Source organism: Uranotaenia lowii, unplaced genomic scaffold, assembly GCF_029784155.1.
Source record: "Uranotaenia lowii strain MFRU-FL unplaced genomic scaffold, ASM2978415v1 HiC_scaffold_153, whole genome shotgun sequence".
Taxonomy (NCBI): domain Eukaryota; kingdom Metazoa; phylum Arthropoda; class Insecta; order Diptera; family Culicidae; genus Uranotaenia; species Uranotaenia lowii.
The window spans coordinates 35,278-54,157 of NW_026597555.1; the positions used below are offsets into that span (position 1 = coordinate 35,278).

At 38.6% G+C, this 18,880-nt stretch overlaps 2 protein-coding genes across 3 annotated transcripts; both read right to left on the reverse strand.

Moving 5' to 3' along the window:
* Positions 1–408: 408 nt before the first annotated feature.
* LOC129759411 (transmembrane protease serine 9-like) lies at positions 409–6,389 on the reverse strand. Its single transcript, XM_055756855.1, has 9 exons — positions 6,233–6,389; positions 5,685–6,168; positions 5,325–5,611; positions 4,963–5,253; positions 4,086–4,332; positions 3,745–3,929; positions 3,570–3,681; positions 1,122–1,420; positions 409–1,045 (listed from the first exon to the last, which is right to left on the reverse strand). Exons 1-9 carry the CDS (start codon positions 6,303–6,305, stop codon positions 708–710), a joined length of 2,316 nt encoding a protein of 771 aa, XP_055612830.1. The 5' UTR covers positions 6,306–6,389; the 3' UTR covers positions 409–707.
* Positions 6,390–8,498: 2,109 nt separating this feature from the next.
* Positions 8,499–18,453, reverse strand: LOC129759407 (CLIP domain-containing serine protease B9). 2 transcript variants are annotated; one of them, XM_055756849.1, is made up of 4 exons: positions 18,171–18,453; positions 9,286–9,802; positions 8,934–9,223; positions 8,499–8,871 (listed from the first exon to the last, which is right to left on the reverse strand). In XM_055756849.1, exons 1-4 carry the CDS (start codon positions 18,364–18,366, stop codon positions 8,573–8,575), a joined length of 1,302 nt encoding a protein of 433 aa, XP_055612824.1. In that variant the 5' UTR covers positions 18,367–18,453; the 3' UTR covers positions 8,499–8,572. The 2 variants fall into 2 exon arrangements, with proteins under 2 accessions (XP_055612824.1, XP_055612826.1); XM_055756851.1 differs by lacking the exon at positions 18,171–18,453 and adding an exon at positions 15,772–15,945.
* Positions 18,454–18,880: the final 427 nt, after the last annotated feature.

Here is an 18,880-nt window from a genome sequence, read left to right on the forward strand (position 1 = left end):
TAATGTTCAAGCACTATTCAAAAAATTTGAAAAGAGATATCTATTACACACACTATGAAAAGCACAATATGCTCTTTACTATATCGTTTAAAAACCACCTGTAAGTTCAACATACGAAGGATTATCCACATATTTTTTCACTAAATTGGAGTAATTTAAACTTGTTTAAAAGCTTATAGAAACACGCGTGTAAATAAGTAAATCAGAAAAACACACGCCAACTGTTTGCTGTTAATTTTCTAACAAATAACACGATTCATTATTGTTTTTCTGCAGGTTTATGGAAAGGAATTCTTTTTCGGCTGAAGTTGTTCTCCCAATTTGCCAAAGTCAACTAATCCAACTGATTAACCAACTGCCATCTCTTAAAATGGAAAACCAAAATTCAAAAGAGAATTCGAAAAAAGATAGTAGGTAGCTAAGTTTGTTTATTTGAATCTTCCACAAATCTTGGCACTTGTTTAAACTGACGTCATGTCTGAGTTCGAATATTACAGTTGTTTTATTCCCGCTGTACGTTCGTTTCCAATCTGTTGCTTACTTGTATACAATATTATTATCTCGATAGAAAAAATGCCGGTTGCTTCCTCCCTGCAGAGTGACGTTTTCGGTTGGAGGTTTCCCATACAGCATGACCGGTTTCATCAAATCCACAAACCTGTTCCGAGAGCAATCATCACGTTTCTACCGCGGATGTCGTCGTGTCTTTAGCGCATCATACGAGCGTTCTGTTTGATCCACGGAAGATATTCGCGTACGTTGGTGTAGACACCCGGAACACCTTCGGTGCCGCAATCTCGAACGCCCAGGGAAACCAGCCCGGTCAGAACCCACACGCCGTGCTGCGGATCATAGTGCATCAGCGGAGATCCACTGTCTCCGCTACAGGTATCGCGGGCATTTTGTCCACCGGCACACAACTGGCCGGAACTTAGCTCCAAACGCTGAGGCCGGAACACCTTCTGGCAAGTTTCAGCATCGACGAACGGCAGAATCACCTTCAGCTTGATCGGGCTGAGCGCATTGTTGCCGAGTTGCTTCCGGACTGCGACGCAAAACGAAAGTGGGATTATGTAAATTTCACTCAAGTTCAAATTCAGAGACGCAAAAAGCCTACTCACAGATATCCGTCCGACCCCAGCCGGCCACGCTGAAATATCGCCCCTTTGCGACCCCATTATCGTAGTGGGCCTCGGGAAGGCAGATCGGCCGCAGAAAGTCCGAATATTCCGGCGTATCGTCAATTTCGATCAGCGCGATGTCGTGGTACTTGCTGCGGAATTCCGAGTCGTACATCGGGTGCAGCAGAATGTTACGCGGTTCCGCATCGATCTTGTCGTCCGAGCAGTCCTGGAAGTTGTTCTCGATGACGCAATCCGGGTCCTGGTAGATGTTGTACTCCCGCAGCCGGACAAATTTTCTACGAATTTGGAGAGTATTGGTATATTTTTTCCGAAAATTTTTAAAACAAAGATGCGCCTACTATGATGGACAACTTGTTTTTTAATATTCCAACGATCATAGTTCGTTTGAATAGCTGAGGTTTGCGTGGCCTTCTACGATTGTAGGAGAAAAAAAACTTAACTGTTTAAAAATCTAAGATTTGTATGCACACAACGCAAAGGGGGAAGATTGATCTTTTTATTGGTTTTAATATTTTCAATCAGTTTTTCTGTTAAGGGGAATGTAGCATGTTTCATAATTTTAAAACTAGTACTGGACTCCTATAAACGTAAAACATGGTTGCGGAAATTTATTAAACTATTTGAAATTTGATTTAAACATCGATTCCGTCTCTGTTTAGGATTTGATGCTTTGGGGTAACAGTCCCTATTTTGATGGTTTCTAATAGTTTTTTTTTATCTTAAAGGATAGAAAAAACCATCTGAATTTCTGTGTTTCTTGGTTTAGATTTCTACGCGATCCAAACAAAACAACATCGCGATCCTTAATGTGTTGTGAAAATCGAAAGATGGACAAAGATGCTGCATAAATTATGGGGCTAAATTTTTTAAAATTACTTATAAATTTTAAGCTACAAAAACAAATGAAATTTTGCCTTTATTCAATTCCCTAGGGCAGGCCCTCGCACTATTCTCCTTTTATTTTTTCCTAAAAACTTTACATTTGATAGAGTTTTCTAGCCTTTTGTCCTAAACTGGCTTACTCTTGGAAAATGTCCCTATTTTTAAACTATCAAAAATTTACCTCAAACTACAAAATAACTACATCAAAACTATACATTTACTAAGGAAAAAATTTTAACTCTCTTATAAATCAACCTGTTTACTTCTAAACGCTTTGATTTCGTCTGTAAGGCTTTGAAAAAAATAGATATTTCAAAAACAAACCAATTTTTTTTTATCAATTTAAAACTCAACTCAATAGGTTTTTAAACGTTGAAAAAAGTTTTGAGATATTTTTACTTTAGATTTAGTTATTGAGAATTTTGTGGAAAATTTTCTTGTTGATCAATGTTACTCCGGTTTACGATACCTAATTTGTATGGGAAATTTTGTTTGGGCAAGAAGCATAAAACACTAATTTGGTCAGTCGTTGGTTTTTATATAACTGGTCCATTCTTTTGAATATTGAATTTCTCACAGAGCTTAGATTATGACATGTAGTTGATTCAGAGATTTTTCTTAAAGAAAGTTATAATTTAATCGGTAGCAAATTTTGAATAGGGCGAATGCGCCAAATGTAAATAAACTGAGTTATCAACTGGGTGAAAAAGTACGTTCGAAGACCTACATTTCGATGGTATAGAGTTATTTAAAAGTTATATTTGGTTTTCGAGAAATAAATGAAACAAAATAACATTTTTGCTGAGAGCTTATGTAGCTGTCAAACTTTGAAAGTGATTTTCTCGAAACAGCAATGTTGGCGCATTCGCCGTATTCAAAAGTCGATACCGAAATATTTATAAAGGGCAGAAAAAGTCTAAAACTTTCCTTCTTACCATAATTGCCATCGAGAAGCGGGTTTTTAATTAAATTTAAGCGGCTGGCTATGAAAAAGTGTTTTTTTTAGGTAAGGGTACTTTTCGTTTTTTTATCTAATCTACGTATACGTGTATATCTCGCAAGTGTTCTGGCCTTCTATTGGTCTTTCTTGTTTCACTATCATCACCTTCCGAATCGGAATTTTAACCGAGCTTACACGTGGTCGATTGTTTCGGTGCCACTGCTACCTACGGTCAAATTGGCCAAGTTTTAGACGGCATTTCTATTTATTGTTATTGCCAGGGTTTCTAAAAATTTTATTGGTTGTTTAATTCAAGTTTAAAACAGGAAAATCAAACTTAAAGTGGGAATCATGAGAAGGAATTCGCCTATCTGTGAAATTGTAATCCAGAGCAAAGCCTCTTCCTTTGAAACCAACAACGGTGCCATCCACGTCATAATAGTCAAAAGACAGTGAGAAAGAGAGAATGAGAACATATTCCTTCCGCACCGTTTTAAGAGAAGCTTCATATGATCAGTTGAGTTTGATGATCGCAATAAGCACGTACAGAATATATGAAGATTTGGTTATCATTTTAATTGTTTTCTGAATATCATACTCACAACGGTCCCTTCGATTCGTATTCCTTGCCCGAGACACAATGAGCGGCCGTCAAAACAAAGTTCCTACTGATCAGCACCCCTCCACATCCGTGAACCAGGCTATTGGACGTTTCTACAAGAAAAAAAAACTACATTTATTGTATCTCATCGAAGCATTTTCACAGATTGAACTTACTAAGTGCATAGATCAACAACGCCATCCAGGGAAATTCGTCAATGTTGGCAATCTCCCCGCCCTTGATCTTTGGGCCGTAAGCCTGGTAGCCGCACACGTCGTCGTCCATTCCACTTAGCCGCGAATGAATGTCCGGTGCCGGGGGTCGAGCGCGCCTGGGAATGTTGGCACTAATCGTCGGTTTTCTGTTGGAAGAAGATTACAATTTTCTAAGAATTTTTCCTCTCACAGCTCCTTCATCCCCTTTTGTGTGCCGGTTATGGGAACGAAACAAAACAAACTTGACCTCGCGCTTTCTTATCTATTTCGGTTGAATTAGCGTTTTTTTCTAGTGTATTAACCTGTAGTTCCCGGAACGAGGACAGCAAACGGTTCCATCGGCGGGTAGGGCAGCTCGAGTATTTTCCGGTTCAGATGATCGGTTACATTGGATCTGTTTGATAAAACTGACCCTTCCTACCGAGCTCAAATCGGTATGATCGCTGATGACCGTGTACGCCGGACAGTTCTGAGGTTTTGCACAAACTCCCTTTTGCAGCTCGTTCGGAATGGTACAACTCTGAGCGACCTCCCATACTGGTGCAGAATCTGTCGTAACGAAACCGTTCGGAAATTAAACGCATTCTTCGCCATCGTTGTTGTCTACTGGTTTTTTTTAATCCAAAAACCATACGTACCTTGCAATGATGGCACGATGAGTGCACCAAAAGTTGTCACCACTAAAATGGCTACTGCGATGTGATTTGACATCGTAGCCCACACAAAGACTTTCTCGCGTGGCTAACTCGATCGACGGTCGAAATATAACTAATTACGGCGCCGATAATGGCTGATAAGGCTTTGGGAAACGCTCAATGAACGTCAACCGCATCCGACCACGACGGCTTTGCTAGCGAAGATTTGTTTTCAGGAAGATCGTTGGTTCGTTTGTTGATTTTTCGCCTTCCAAACTGAGATGAGAGATCAGCTCCATCGAGTGGAGAGATAATACAAGAAACTCGCTCTCCACTCGGTTGAATGATGGAAAGAAACAGATTAAATTGGATGGAAGAAAAACGTTCAGATGTATTGTAGGTCATCACTTTAAATGAAATGATTGTTGTTCAAAGCAGTGACAGAGGTTTAATAACATAATCAAATCGACAGCAGTATTCCCTGTAGTTTCCTTGAGATTGAGACTTGATTCATGATCAGTACTGGAAGGGGATTCCCCACTCTATGGCCGAACGTTTTGTTTGATCCAATCGACATAGCTCGCGACGCGCGTGTAAATTCCAGGCCATCCCTCTAATCCACAACGGTTTCCGAAGGATACGATCCCTTCCTGGGTCCAGTACAGTCTTTGCGTCATCAGAGGGCCTCCAGAATCTCCCCCACAAGAATCGATATAATAATCGCCTCCGGCACATAACTGCTCATCTACCAGCTGGAGCTTTGAGGACCATTTCTCTCGACACTTCACCGGATCGAAGATCGGTATGAAGGCTTTTTGCTTAATGCCGCTGTGTACTGAAATGAAAAAGGAAAAAAAAACCAATCCACTTATTAGATCAATACTTCCCAAAGAGGGAACGCATTACTTCGTCTGCTTGTGTGGCCGAATCCAACGATGGTCACATTTCGACCGACCACCGTCGACGAGAAACGAGAATCCGGAAGGCAAACCGGTGTAACAAAATCGTTAAACACTGCCTCACGATCCAATCGGATCAAGGCAATATCGTGGTGGATCGCCTGATTGTCTTTGGAAAACCCCGGATGAAAGATTATTTCTTCGTAACCGAAATTTTGCGGCGGATCGGCACAGTACACTCCTTCGCAGTCAACCTCCGTCTCGGTATTGTGGTCACCAAGTCGCACTCCGAGGCTGTTGATCAGTAGAAAAAAAAATCGAATTATTTCCAACAAATTTTGTTTCCTAATATCCTAAATTCACTTACAATCGTTCTCCATCGTCTAACTTTTTATTTGCCAAGCAGTGAGCCGCGGTCATGACATAACGCCGAGAAATCAGGGAACCACCACATTTGAACTCCTTGATTCCTTTCTTCGATTGGTACTCGAGCAGCGCAAACCAGGGGAACTCATCGATCGATGCGTTTACACCGCCATAAATGCGATCACCCAGATGGTCCAGGCCACATTCGAACTTACTCGGGTCGGGCAGTTTGACTTGATCGCTGCTTCCACCGGTAGATGGTAGCACCGTAGTAGGCTGGGGCGTTGAAGTAGTAGTCACAGGAAGTGGATCAGGAGAAACCACTCGATCGGGGCAGCAAATTTTACGCGGCTGACACTGCGACATCCGGACAAAATTCAACTCGTCCTGGCTGAGAATTCTGTCCGGGGTGAAGTACTGACTGAAACTACGACACTCGACTCGTGGAATGCAGCGTCCATCACGTTGGTTCGGTGTACGGCATGCTACGATTAGTTTGATTTTAGTAATAAATGTTACTGGTTACTTGGATTAAGTATTTCATATTACCTTCTTGACAGTGTACTGAATCTCCAAACAAAAGCACCAACAACAGCACCACTAGTTTGTAAACAGCTTCCATGATAGGTTATTTGAAATGTTTCAGAGCACATTAGTCGTGTCCGGTCGACGTTCACCAAACGACTGATCTTCGAGAGTTAGTCGGGGAGATTCCCCTTCCTCTGAGACGTTTCACAACTAAAATACAACAGTCACGATTGATCATCTTGATCTTGAGCAGCTCCCATAAAGAAATCAGTCATCCGCTTCTTGTCAATGACGTTGAACAATTTACTGATTAATTTCTGATTCTGAAGAGTTGTGGCGTTTATGACGTCGTTAAGTGTGAGGTCACTAGGGGAAGAATGAGGTGAGGAAACTTGATCCTGGGTGTTATACAATCTCGCAGTCATCTTTCGTAACTGGAATCCCTAACAAAAATCTAATAATCTAGAAAAATTTGCCGAATAGAGCAAAACAACATTGCTGTTACCTTAGAAAGTTAAAAAAAATCTATAATTTGAGTAATTGAACTTTGATTGAAAAATTACAAAAAATGTGACTAAAAGATGTTTTTTAATCGTTTTTAAATGTTTCCAACATGGAAAAAAAATTCCAATATGTCAACCATTGGAGAACGAAATATGCCATCGAGAACGAAATATTACAATGCCAACGATTAACTCTTAAATTTGAAGAATTTTTTGAAATATTACCCAAAGGTTCAATTGATATCTATCCAATAACTAATGGATCCCTCTTTTTCAAAGACTTATGTAGTGTGACTTTAAAATCAATATGGCCAAAAAATAGTAAGGGTTTTTTCAGGCCCGAACGAAGGCCCGGCCTTGGGGTAGGGTATTCGAAGTTGAAATTGAACTGGAAATAATAACAATGCCAAAAATTCATAATAAATATAAAGAAATATATTTCTTTAACCAGTTTTTTATTCATGACCATCACTCAAACTCGAAAAAACAATAAACTTCACTGACATAATCCAAAATTTATCAGAATCAACATTTCAAATCAATGTTATTCCTGGAACTCAGAATGACGATTCTTATTCCGGACTAGATATTGTAAGCCAATATTTTTGAAATTAATTAGAATTTCGAATAAAAACAGAATTGAAAGCTTTGGACATAAGAATAAGTGCAAAGATGTAGAAAACATAAAATATAACACAAGATTTCTAAAAAAAAATTCAGATGAGGTCAGCAATTAACCAATTGTAAAGTAAAATGATAATAATTGTTCATTATCAATCATATTAATTTACATACCTTTCCTATATTTTCAATTGAAGGGTTGTTTGAAAAATTCCTCTGTTTATCTAAATTTTTAAACAATATTCAATTTTCTATAAAGAAAAAATTCTCATTTTTAACCTTAGACAATTTGTTAAAAACTCAAAGATGATGATTGAATTGTATTTGATAAAAAGAGTCAAGAGTTCCAGTGATCAAAGTCGGAGATAAAATCCCTTTTTTTTATCTAAATTCTTCCAGATATCAAAATGAAAGGCTATGAAGGGTTAGTTATTTTTCATTAAGTTATAATCGATTCCATCAAGATGAATCTAAACAATTAAAGTAAATCAAACGTTTAAAAATGTTCTAGCGCAATCATAGTTTTAAAAGTTCAAGCTTTGGATTGTCGCCGTCAATTGAATTATTCCTTGGCCTAGAAAGGAAGAGAGGTAGAAACAAGACTTTTCTTATTAAAAATATAGATTAAGATTTCTTTAATTTTGTATTAACATTTTTTTTATTACAAAAGTGATAAGAAATAAAGTTATGGATGAATTTTTTGAGATACACTTCTTAATAAAAACCAGTTATTAAGTCAAGGTTGGATTTTGTTTGTCAAGATTTGAGTTTCAGTACAAAAAGTTTGCAAAAAAATGCTAATGCGAAATTGACAGTAACAGTCACAATGACATATAGATGTTAATGAGACTATATTCGAACACACAAAAAAAACTACACTAGAGAAAACATTTGAAAACTAAAGTGGAAGAAAGCGTACAACACCAAACGTGATTGAAGCGCTTGTATGACGATGATGAGGTTGACGAAGGATTTTGGTTAGATTGTTGTTTCAGACTTCTATCTATCCTATCTGTTGTTTTTGCTTCTTCAGAATCATCATTTACATTACATTGTCTTGTCGCGGTGTGCAAAAGCACATATTTCCCATTTCGTAGCCTGTTCTATTTGAAAAAGCCTTGAACAAGGTTCAGGTCATCAAAAAACGTATAAAAAAAACTCCATTGACATGTAATTGACTCAAATGTATAACCTACAGCTCTAAAACTATTCACATCACAATCAGTTTTAACGCGCGTTAATCTCTAATGTTGGTCCGTATCCAGTCCATGTAGGCCAGCACCCGTGTGTAGACACCAGGCCAATCCTCCAATCCGCACCGATTACCGTAGGACACGACCCCCTCGAGGGTCCAAACTTTCTGCAGCTTCATGAGCGGACCGCCGGAATCTCCATGACAGGAATCCTTGGCAAAGTCACCACCCGCACACATCTGATTGTCGGTGATGACCGCCTTCTTGGTGGCAAACTTGGTCCGGCATCGTTCCTGATCGTACACCTTGATGCCGAGCTTCTGTTTCACCATACTGCGGCTTCCTGCAAGAAAAGAGATATTTTATCATTCAAACTTTATACTTTCCCAAATAGAAAAATTTTACCTTTAAGCGTCCTACCAAAACCGGTGACAAAGTTCACGGAACCAGTCGATGAACTTTTGAAATCTGGCAACGGTAGACACACGGGTTGAACAAAGTCCGAGAACTCCACGTTGCGACTAAGCCGCAGCAGGGCTATATCGTTGTGTTTGGAATCTTCGCTGTACTCGGCGTGTGCACGCTTTTCCTCGATCGGAATATTCTGCGGAGGATCCGCACAAATCTTCTCGCCGTCCTGTTCGATGCAGTCGATTTCGGTCGTAGTATCATATTCTCCCAGCCGTACGCTTATTCTGAAATTTGAGGCAAAAACTAACGTTAACAAGAAAAAATTTAAGCTCCATGTTCAGCTCACAAATTTCCTTCCTTCTTCTCGACTTCACCAACGACGCAATGGGCCGCCGTTACGACGTATCGGATGTTGATAAGTGATCCTCCGCAGCTGAACTTTCGTTCCCCCCGGAAATTTTCGTACTCCAACATGGCCAGCCAAGGGAACTCATCGATATCGGCATTTTCTCCACCGTAAATTCGCATCCCAATGCTGACACCACACTCGTTTTTGCTCGGATTCGGCAAAGCCCCACCGGAAGTGCGTCCCACCGGATTAACATCCCCGATACTGGGCGTAGTGCTCGAAATGACCGGTGGTGGTGCTGGTGTCACCGAATTTCCTCCACCACCTCCGCCGTTGACTCGATCAGGACAGCACACGTACGGTTGTCGACCCGAAGCGGCCCCGGTGCAGACGGACAGCCGGAGAAAGTCTCGCTCCTCCCAGGTCAGCAGGCGATCGCCAAAGAAGGACAACATGCTGTCACAGTCGTAGATCGAGCGGCAGATGCCCCGGCGCCGGGTTGGCGTTGTGCATTCTGGGAAAACATTATTTAGAATCAGTATTTGTGCAACGAGACTTTAAACCCACTTTGCATTCAAAAATCGTTTTAAATTTGTTGAGTCCAAGCAGAAGAAAGAGCAAAAAACGTTTTTAATTTTGCCTTTGAAGCGAATAAATTTCAGCGAGTCCATTGATTTTGTTGCTTTGCTGTCATTCTTCCGGATTTTGTCTGGATCTTCCAGACTTTCTGGACTTTCGTCAGACAGACTTCCAGACTTATGACTTTTCTTTCAGACATTTCCAGAATTTTGAGTATGGACACGAAATTTTTTTTTACAAACAGTTAAAAAAGCAGAACTTTTGAGATAGAAAATGGTTCGAATATTCGAATAAATAATTGAAAAATGACAAATTCTACGAAGATAGATGTTAAGCAGGAAATTAATCATAGAACGTAGTTTCGATACTTCCACAATGGTGTCAGGCATTGATTATGTATAGTTAAATTATCAATTAAAAGCGACCAAAAAAAATATAGGTTATCACCTATAAAGTTCGCCATCCAGATTTTTCCAAACATTTTTTTAAAATCTTCCAGACTTTTCTGAAAAAGAGTTGGCATCTCTGCTTTCTATGCGTTCATTCTTACGTAGGAAAACAGCCGATTGAAATGTGCTTCTGGTGAAAATTCGTGGAAAATTATCAGGCAGAGTTACAATAGGGTTTTTAAACGTTGAAATCGCAAGTATTGAGATTGATGACCGTGGAAAAATGTGCTGGGAAAAGTTGCGAAGTTCATAAAAATTAAATTGAAAACAAAATTTAAAAAAAAATAAAATAAAAAGGGTTTTTATGACGTAAAGGATTGGCGAATGAAAAATATACTCGGGTTAAGAGGTTAGAACTATTAACAAGAACTTTGAAGACGGAATCAGTGTCTTCAGCAGCGGAGATCTTTTATTTATTTTGGTACTAAGGCTATAACAATTAGTTTTATCCGGATTTACTTATTATGTTGAAGCGGCACGGAAAGTGACAGCTACAAAAAAGCCTTTAAAACCGGTTGGTTCAAATAGGCTCCCTCTATATCTGGTAATAAGTCCAAAGTTATGATAGATGGCAGCCGAGAGGAGAGAAAAAAAAATCTGCACAAACATGTTGATAATCAAACGTGATCTAAAATAAGAACTTCAGGAACGTTGATCGATTTTGATAAAATTTGGCCAGGTACTAGAATGAACTTTATCACACTATCTCATCAAATTTTGACATGAAAACATGAAGTTTGATAAGTTACAGCAAATTTTGTGAGACAATTTAAATTTCCCCTGTTCCAAAACAAGTCTTGATGATCTTCTATTCAGCTCTCAACGGCCTTTTTGTTAAGCTTCTAAAAAATCGCTATAAAGAGAAAAAAATCTCTCTCTATCTCAACTGCACCCTTGGCATCTGTTAATATCACCTTCTCTTGATTATTTCTTGATTATTTACTATGTTCTGTAGATTGTGCCGCCATGATGCTACGCGCCGGATTCCAAATTCGACAAATTGCTCAATTGCTTCTTTCCTACATTTCCTACATATATCGCATCAGAATGGTCACTCAGTTACCAAATTACTTATTGAAAAAAAACTTGCCCGGCTTGAGGATCGAACCCCGACCTTCGTGATGAAAATCGAACACGCTACCACTAGACCACGCCTAGATGTTGTTCTAACTAAAACTAAAACTCGATGTGGTGATTTGATTTTTGAAAGCACCTCAATGCACTTTTTAAATCCCGACTTAGTAAATCCCGTTTTGAGCACTTTTGTGCCCTTTATGTGACTTAAGTTCAATATAACGTACGTATGAATCACTTTTGCAGCTTTCAAGTTCATTAATGAATACCTATAGCTCATTCATGGGAATTGGGCAAAACAAGTCACATACAACGTACGAATTAATCACTTTTGCAACTTTCCAGTTCAATAATGAGTACATAAAGTTCACTAAAGGGAATTGGGCAGTTGATTCTCTTTGTCAGCCAATATGTAACTTTCAATGCCTTCTTTCAAGTAGATATGTGACTTTTGGTTGCTTGGGTTAAAATACGATTTTCTCTCAACGCCCACTTTTTTTTCGATTTTAATGCCGAATATGTACAGCGTAAAATTTTAAATTAGAATCACTTATTATTCACTCGAAAAAAAATTGCGCCGTTCTGCAGATATTCAACTTTTTAGATGAAAAATTCGAACAATTTCACCGTTACGCCCTATGAAGCTCGAGAAATTTCACCATTCCGTCTTATGAAAACGCACCCAAAAATGGTTTTACTTCGTCCTTCTAGTATCGGTTTCTTGTGTCATCTTCAATTATTCGTGACATTAGTTCAAGTACATTTTTGCTTTTAGAACTTAGCCATATTTTAGAATAAGATTCCCTTTGGAGTATTAGTAGAGCTTCTATTCGAGTTAGGAACGAGCACCTCGGAAAAGAAGAAAATGAATGATACCATATCTTATTCCATATGTTTAACAACAATTCTAAAGTGAATTTCTACGTCATTCGAACGTGAGTTCTACCAAGCGTATAATCCGGTGGTACGGATAATTTGGAGGCTTGGACATTTAAAGAAGCTCGAAAAAAGAGGGTTCTACTGTAATTTGAATAATTTGCGAATCATCGAAATTCTTATCAAATCTGGTATGCAAAAGAAAAAATTACTTAGTAACAAAACTGAACAAAATGACAATAATAACCAAAATTAATAAATAATAAAAATTACAGAAATCACAACAGAAAAAGAAAAAATACAAAAATTACGGAAATGACAAAAAATTACAAAACAACAAAAATTTTGAAAAGTATAATCAAATTTATAACAAAATGAACCAGTGGAGTTTTGCCTTGAACAATGGCCGCCATGACACTTTTCGCCAGAGAAACAAAACATGCCGTTTTTCAAAAAAATATCACGAGCTTTTGCAAATATTTCGAGACATGTGATCATTTTAGTAGATTAAATACCTATCCTGAAGAGAAAAAACTTTTGACAGAAAATCATTCTGCTTACACAAGCAATTTTCTGTACGACAGGAGGAGTAAGCCATGACTTTTGGGCAACGCACGCGATTATGTTTTCGTCCATAATTTTTTTTAATTAAATTACAATAAAACTAATTTTTTTAGAATTAAACAGTGGAAAATGATAGATTTAAGTGGTAGTTCCCGGAGTGATTCGTATTTTGTTTCGGCATGCTGAATCCTGGTTGGGGAACTTCTGAAGGAATTTTTAAGCCAGCTGGTCCAGACTAGAGGAAGAGGTTTCTAGTCGAAAACTTCCAAGACTTATTTGATGAGATCCAACCTTTTCCATTATATTAAACGATATTATTGTATTATTTTCCTAATACACAATGTCATTAGATTAGTGAAGTTATTTTCAAATTATGCTGTAGGTATATAAGTAATCCATATGAAGCGTTTGGTAGGGAACTCCACGCTTTATTCCTCCCCTTGCTCCAGAATCTTTTGCGGTATTTACCACATGGTTGGCCTGGCCGTAGTTATCTCTGCAATGCATGTTTTATGTAACAGAGATAACGTTGAATAGAAAAATGAAGGACGCAAGTCTTTTCATTTTCCAGGATGCTTACACGTTTTGGCTATGTTGGTAAAAGAAGAAGAAGAAGAAGACAAGCAATTTTCTGTACGACAGTATATTTATTTGAGGATAATTATGAAAACTTGAGAGATTATTGAACTTGATTTACTTGAACGTGAAATGTACTTTCTTTCGCGGATAAAAGACACGTCGTTAGTTTAAAGTATAAACTGTAACTGAGCTCAGCTCATAATTTTATTCTTATTTATAAAGATCCAATATCTCACTTCGGTGATTATTATACCTAAATGTTCGGACTCATCGTTTTTGGTGTAAGTCATGAAGGTCGAACATGCAATACATAGCAGAACGCCTTGATTTAAACTTAAAAAAAAATCCAATTTTTGCGCAGCTTTTTATGTGCCGAGAAAAAAACTAGTGAATCGATTTTCTTCCAATTTTGTGCAATGATTCTTCATTCATACCTGCACATTCGGTGAGAAAATGGTGTTGATCCAAAGTGCCCAGGTCAAATTCGAGCTGTGCAAAGTTTCGGTTCACCTGTGCTACCATGGGAAGGAAAGGGTTAACACGGCATTGGAAGAAAACATTTCCAGGCCTTTTCGATGAAAAACGCTAAGAAGTTTTTGTAAATAGAAGTGTGACACACACTGATGTTAAGAGATGACTGCCTCAGCAACCAAAATAGCGTATTGTGAAACAGGTTTGAGGCATAAGATTTGACGCATAAGACTTGAGACCTGAGCCACGAGAGATGAGAAATTTGAGGAAACTTCGCATTTCTTTTCATCTAAGACTTAAATACGATTTCTTGAGTTTTTCGTATCTAGGATGTAATATTAGACTGAGTCGATTTGGGGTCATTTTTGAATTTCTCAAATCCTGGGTTCTTCAAAGCATCGTTTTGGTTCAAAACTCATCCATGATTTTTTGCAGTATTTTTAAAGAACGTTTACATGAGTAAATTTTAACATTAATGTTTGTATGGGAAAATTGAATATTTTGTACTAAAAAATCAATATCATTTTTGTTTCATCTGTGGAACCGAGTTTGCTGATGGTTTTTAGTGTCAATTTATAAATACTCCAAAGAAAATTATTTGCTGAACAATTTTGTCTTGAATATAGATACGCAGACGTATAGACGGTGATACTGACTTATCATTGTTTCAGAATTTTGAAACAAGGTTTTGAAGTAAACTGGAATAACAGATTCATGGTTGATCCAAAAAAGTATCTTACCAACAATCCTTTGTTCATCCCTCATATACTACTAGGACGTGGCCGGCGCTGTTATTGATCATTTTGTAAAGGGAAAGCTTAGCTTAGCTAAGCTGAAGGAATTAGTATGTCGTGTAAAATGCTTCCGAAAGGGGTATTTGAATGCGATCTTTGAATATCTGTTAGCTTAACTCTGTTACAGGATTTTCGCCCTAAAATTCAGAAGAAGTACACAGAGCAGATGATTATTGAATCATCATGTCTTTCGAACTAAACTTCAAAAACAAGACGAGCAAACCCGAACCCATAATGAAAATGATTTTTGCGTTAGATCATTGACGTGCAGAGTAGAAAGAGGTTTGCAAATGCTGAAGTACAAAATCGTGAGACTCGCTTCCCTACGTTCGGAAGGAGTTAAAGCCTGAAATATGATTCGAAGTATATTAGCAGTTTCAGATAAATTGTCTGAAGTACTCGAGATCAAATAACGGTCATATGAAAATATTCAGATGTTATTTGAAACTACCGTCTAACAAGAACTATGATGAAAAAATAGCCCAGTTATAAAATAACACGTCACAAAGCACGTCTTCAATGATCCTTTTATCTTGTTTTACTTGAGATTGGAAGCCTCAGTTTATTCATCGGTTGAATCTATATTATCCCTCCTTGTTGAAGTATCTACATTTATGTGATTCTCATGTTTTGGAACTACACTTCACAGAAAAAGTACAAAAAGAATTTACTGAGGCTAGTTTGCCAAATCACTCCAATTCGTTCAATATCGCAAAACCATTCGAGCATTCAAAAAACACTGCCTACTTGCACTTGACCTTCCCAAATGACAGTGAACCGGAATGTCTCAATTAGCAATACAACTGCCAAACATTTGCATGTCGAGAGCACGCGTGCGACCTGTACTGATAATCTTCCCCAACATTTCTCCCGCCTAGAGAAGTTCAAGGTCGTCCAGTGTAGGCTGTAGGCTGTTGGAAGATCCCAGCAATTCACCGCTCAGCCCAAAATATGGCCCAATCCAATTGAACCGGTTCTGCTCAAGCTGGTTCTCGAGCAGCGGGTAGCAAGTATTTATTCGGGCGAATGGAAAATAACTGCACTATTTGTGGGGGTAGCCAAATTTCTTCGGTAGGTTAATAACCCATTACACTTACGTTGCTGAGCTGAGATTTGTGCCAACAGTAGCACTCCGATCACACCTCGAACACCCCACCGTAGGATCATCGCTGCTGTCTTATCAGTTGCACAACTATTATTGTAGTATAAGAACTATTTTCGAGTTTAAACGCTACTAACAGCCGCGGAGTAAACCAACTTACTCGAACGATCAACTAAGATCAACTAAGAGTCTGACTGGGGTGAGAGTTGATCAACGGCTTGCTACCTCGATCGGTGATCCGGTTTTTTGTTATTTGCGCTTTTCCAAGCCTCCTGTTGTAAGTAACGGCGCAGCAAAATTGAGTGAGAGAGGTTTGTCGTCGTGTCGCGTGTTTGCTGTTGAGCTTGAGATGCTGGGAACAGGTTCTTTCTCAAGCACGGAGCAATATTGGCTGTGCGTGCAGTGTCTGACGAGCGTTGAAAAGTTCGGGTAGAACTTGTCTGAAGATGCATCATCATCATCTTCCTCGATCATCAGCAGAAGGTGCATTGTGATTGTGGTTATTGCGGTGGGGTTTTTTTCCTGGCTGGTAGTAATCGTTTGTTTGGGTTGGGTATTATTGGCACGGACAACACAAAACAAGTGATAATTTGTTAAGAAAACTTCTATCGCTTTGTGAGTAAGATTGCTGTCTGCTGAAAAAGTTTTTTTTTCTACCACTTTTAGGAGGAATGTATGTAAATATTTGGGAAGCTTCGGAGGCAGTTCCGATCAATGAATCAAAAGCCAAATATGGCACTTAGTGTTCGGTACTCTTCAACGGTTATTTCGTAGCTTTGGAGCTTTTTATTATGATTGAATTTGTATCGCGAAACAGATTGTTTATAAATAACGGAAAGGCAAGCAGACATCACGAACACACACATATAGGATCTCAGTAAAACTTCATGTTTCTTTGAAGAGATCTAAGTTCTACTTAAAACTAAAGCGTACATCTTTCAAGGATATAATGGCTAGCATCTTACTAATGCTAACACCACCAGCCCACAGATCGAGTACTATGTATGCCGTGACCGAGACTCGATCTCATGACCTCTGCCTTAGCAGATTTAAACACTATTCTCTAGGCCACGGTTGGCGGCACAGAATCATTCATCTCTCTTCTTATTTATCGGAGCTGGAAAAATTTTCATCCACACCTTATAATTTATCGGAACCAGAACAGTATCAAAATTATCAAGTAACAGCAACTCCATGTAATTCATAAGGACGGAAGATTTTCTAAATTCTCCCAACTATTCGATCTTAATTCCCGGAGCCGGAACAATCTATAGCAAAAATGAGTCCAGCTCTTCATGCTTATGTGTACTCCTAAAGCAACTCCGTCTTGTTTACCGGAGCGAGCACAATTTCAAAACATCCCACTTGTCACTCCGCCTAGTTCAATTAAGCCGAATCCTTTCAAAACATTTTTCAACAAAACATAATCTTTAAAATCTGTCGTCATCTAACGAAGGTATGCTATTTCTTTCCTCTATCAAATGGTTGATTTTCTACCAACTTAAGAATTATTTTTGTAAATAAATTTTTAACACTTTTCAGATACGACTCCTTAATTTTTCTTCCACTCCTAGTCCCGATTCCAACCCGAAACCCCTGAAGCCCTAGTTAATCATCAGCATTGTTTTGAAATGTGTACAAAAAAACCTTGCGGAAATTAACCTTCTCATAGCCAGTAGATTAGAGCCTAAACAGTGCGACACCAGGCTATGAAAAGCGGTTTTTCCGGCAGGAAAAAAAGGCAGCCGTAAATTAACCAGGATCCTCGGAAACCCTTTCACTACTGGAAAACTTTTTTTTCTTTAATTCATTCGAAATCATAAATCTTTTGCTCCCAACTGGATTCACAACTGTGCTCGGCACAACTGCTGCTGGTTTTAGTCGAGATAGAAAAAAAAAATCTCAACTTTTTTCATTGTTTTTTTTTCTTCCAAACAATCTCCAAACAAGAAAATTCGTTATCAATTTGCCCGACAATGCAGTCGTCGTTGGAAAAATTTGTTTACCGCATGTCGCCACTGAATGTATTATGTTTCGCGCTAAATGAAGCAGTAGAACAGTGGAAGATGTTTATCCTTTTTGCCGAAAGCGAAAAGTAGGCGGCAATTTCCGTAGCTATCCGGTTGAATGCGCGGTAATTTATGGCTTGCTTCGACGCCAGGCGTCCTGATTATGAATCTTTTTTTTCTTGTTCGATTCAAATGAACGAAAAAAAAAGCAATTTAGATAATTAAGATCTATTTTCTGCTGAGAAGCTGAAAATTGAGATTAATGGCAGATTGTGGTTCAGTTGAAAAATAATTAAAAATTAATAAATAATGTTTTTTTAACAGAAAGCACTCACAATTTTTTTTTAATATGAATTTTTTTTAAAATAAATCTAGAAAAAAATACCTTTGATTTTGGGACTAGAATTCCATCGTTGCGGTTCCACGGCCCAAACATTTGACCACCTGTCGAAGCTTTTGATTCGGTCGATGTAAATGACCGGGTGGTTTTGGTCGGGAAATCGGAAACTCTGACCAAGCTGGCTAAAACTTATGGCAATAGAAAGCAGCAGAACGAGTGTAGGCTGCCTCAAGCTCGCCATTTATCGTCACCTAACTTACTTTTATCACTTAAGTTTCGTTTCACAACGCGATCGGGCAACGCCAACGAGTGTTTGTTCCGTACAAGATTCGAGCGAGGACTGACTGGATCGAGCCAGCCGGACATTGAAGCCGGCAACATGTGCGACAGACAAGAGGATGAACACTAAGGAATTCGCAAAAACCTAACTACCTAATGATCGTTTGGCCCGCCAGTCGGTACCTGTTGATCAGCCAGACCTCATGAATAAGCTTCTAGTTTGCCGGTTGGGTGACGAAAGCTAGGCGACGATTTTTCAGAACCTCAGTAGGCCAATCAATTATTATCGTTAGTTTTGGGTAGGGCGAGAATTCTCTCGAATGACGTTCAAGTAGTTGAGGGGATTTTCTAGACGATCAAAGTAGCTTATGAGTTATTGCTTCGATTTAAGAAAAGTTTATCTATTTTATTTATCAATGACGTACGTTCAAGGCAGAGTGAACAACTGAAGCGTGACTTTTCAATGGTGAAAAATT

Coding starts and splice junctions, on each gene's coding strand:
- LOC129759411 (XM_055756855.1), bottom strand. CDS start 6,305: ATGGAAGCTGTTTACAAACTAGTGGTGCTGTTGTTGGTGCTTTTGTTT. Junction 3,682..3,744: donor GTTGTTGATCTATGCACTTA/GTAAGTTCAATC, acceptor TTTTTCTTGTAG/AAACGTCCAATAGCCTGGTT. Junction 1,046..1,121: donor CTGGGGTCGGACGGATATCT/GTGAGTAGGCTT, acceptor TTTGCGTCGCAG/TCCGGAAGCAACTCGGCAAC.
- LOC129759407 (XM_055756849.1), bottom strand. CDS start 18,366: ATGGCGAGCTTGAGGCAGCCTACACTCGTTCTGCTGCTTTCTATTGCC. Junction 9,803..18,170: donor TTCTAGTCCCAAAATCAAAG/GTATTTTTTTCT, acceptor ATGTTTTCCCAG/AATGCACAACGCCAACCCGG. Junction 8,872..8,933: donor TTTTGGTAGGACGCTTAAAG/GTAAAATTTTTC, acceptor CTTTTCTTGCAG/GAAGCCGCAGTATGGTGAAA.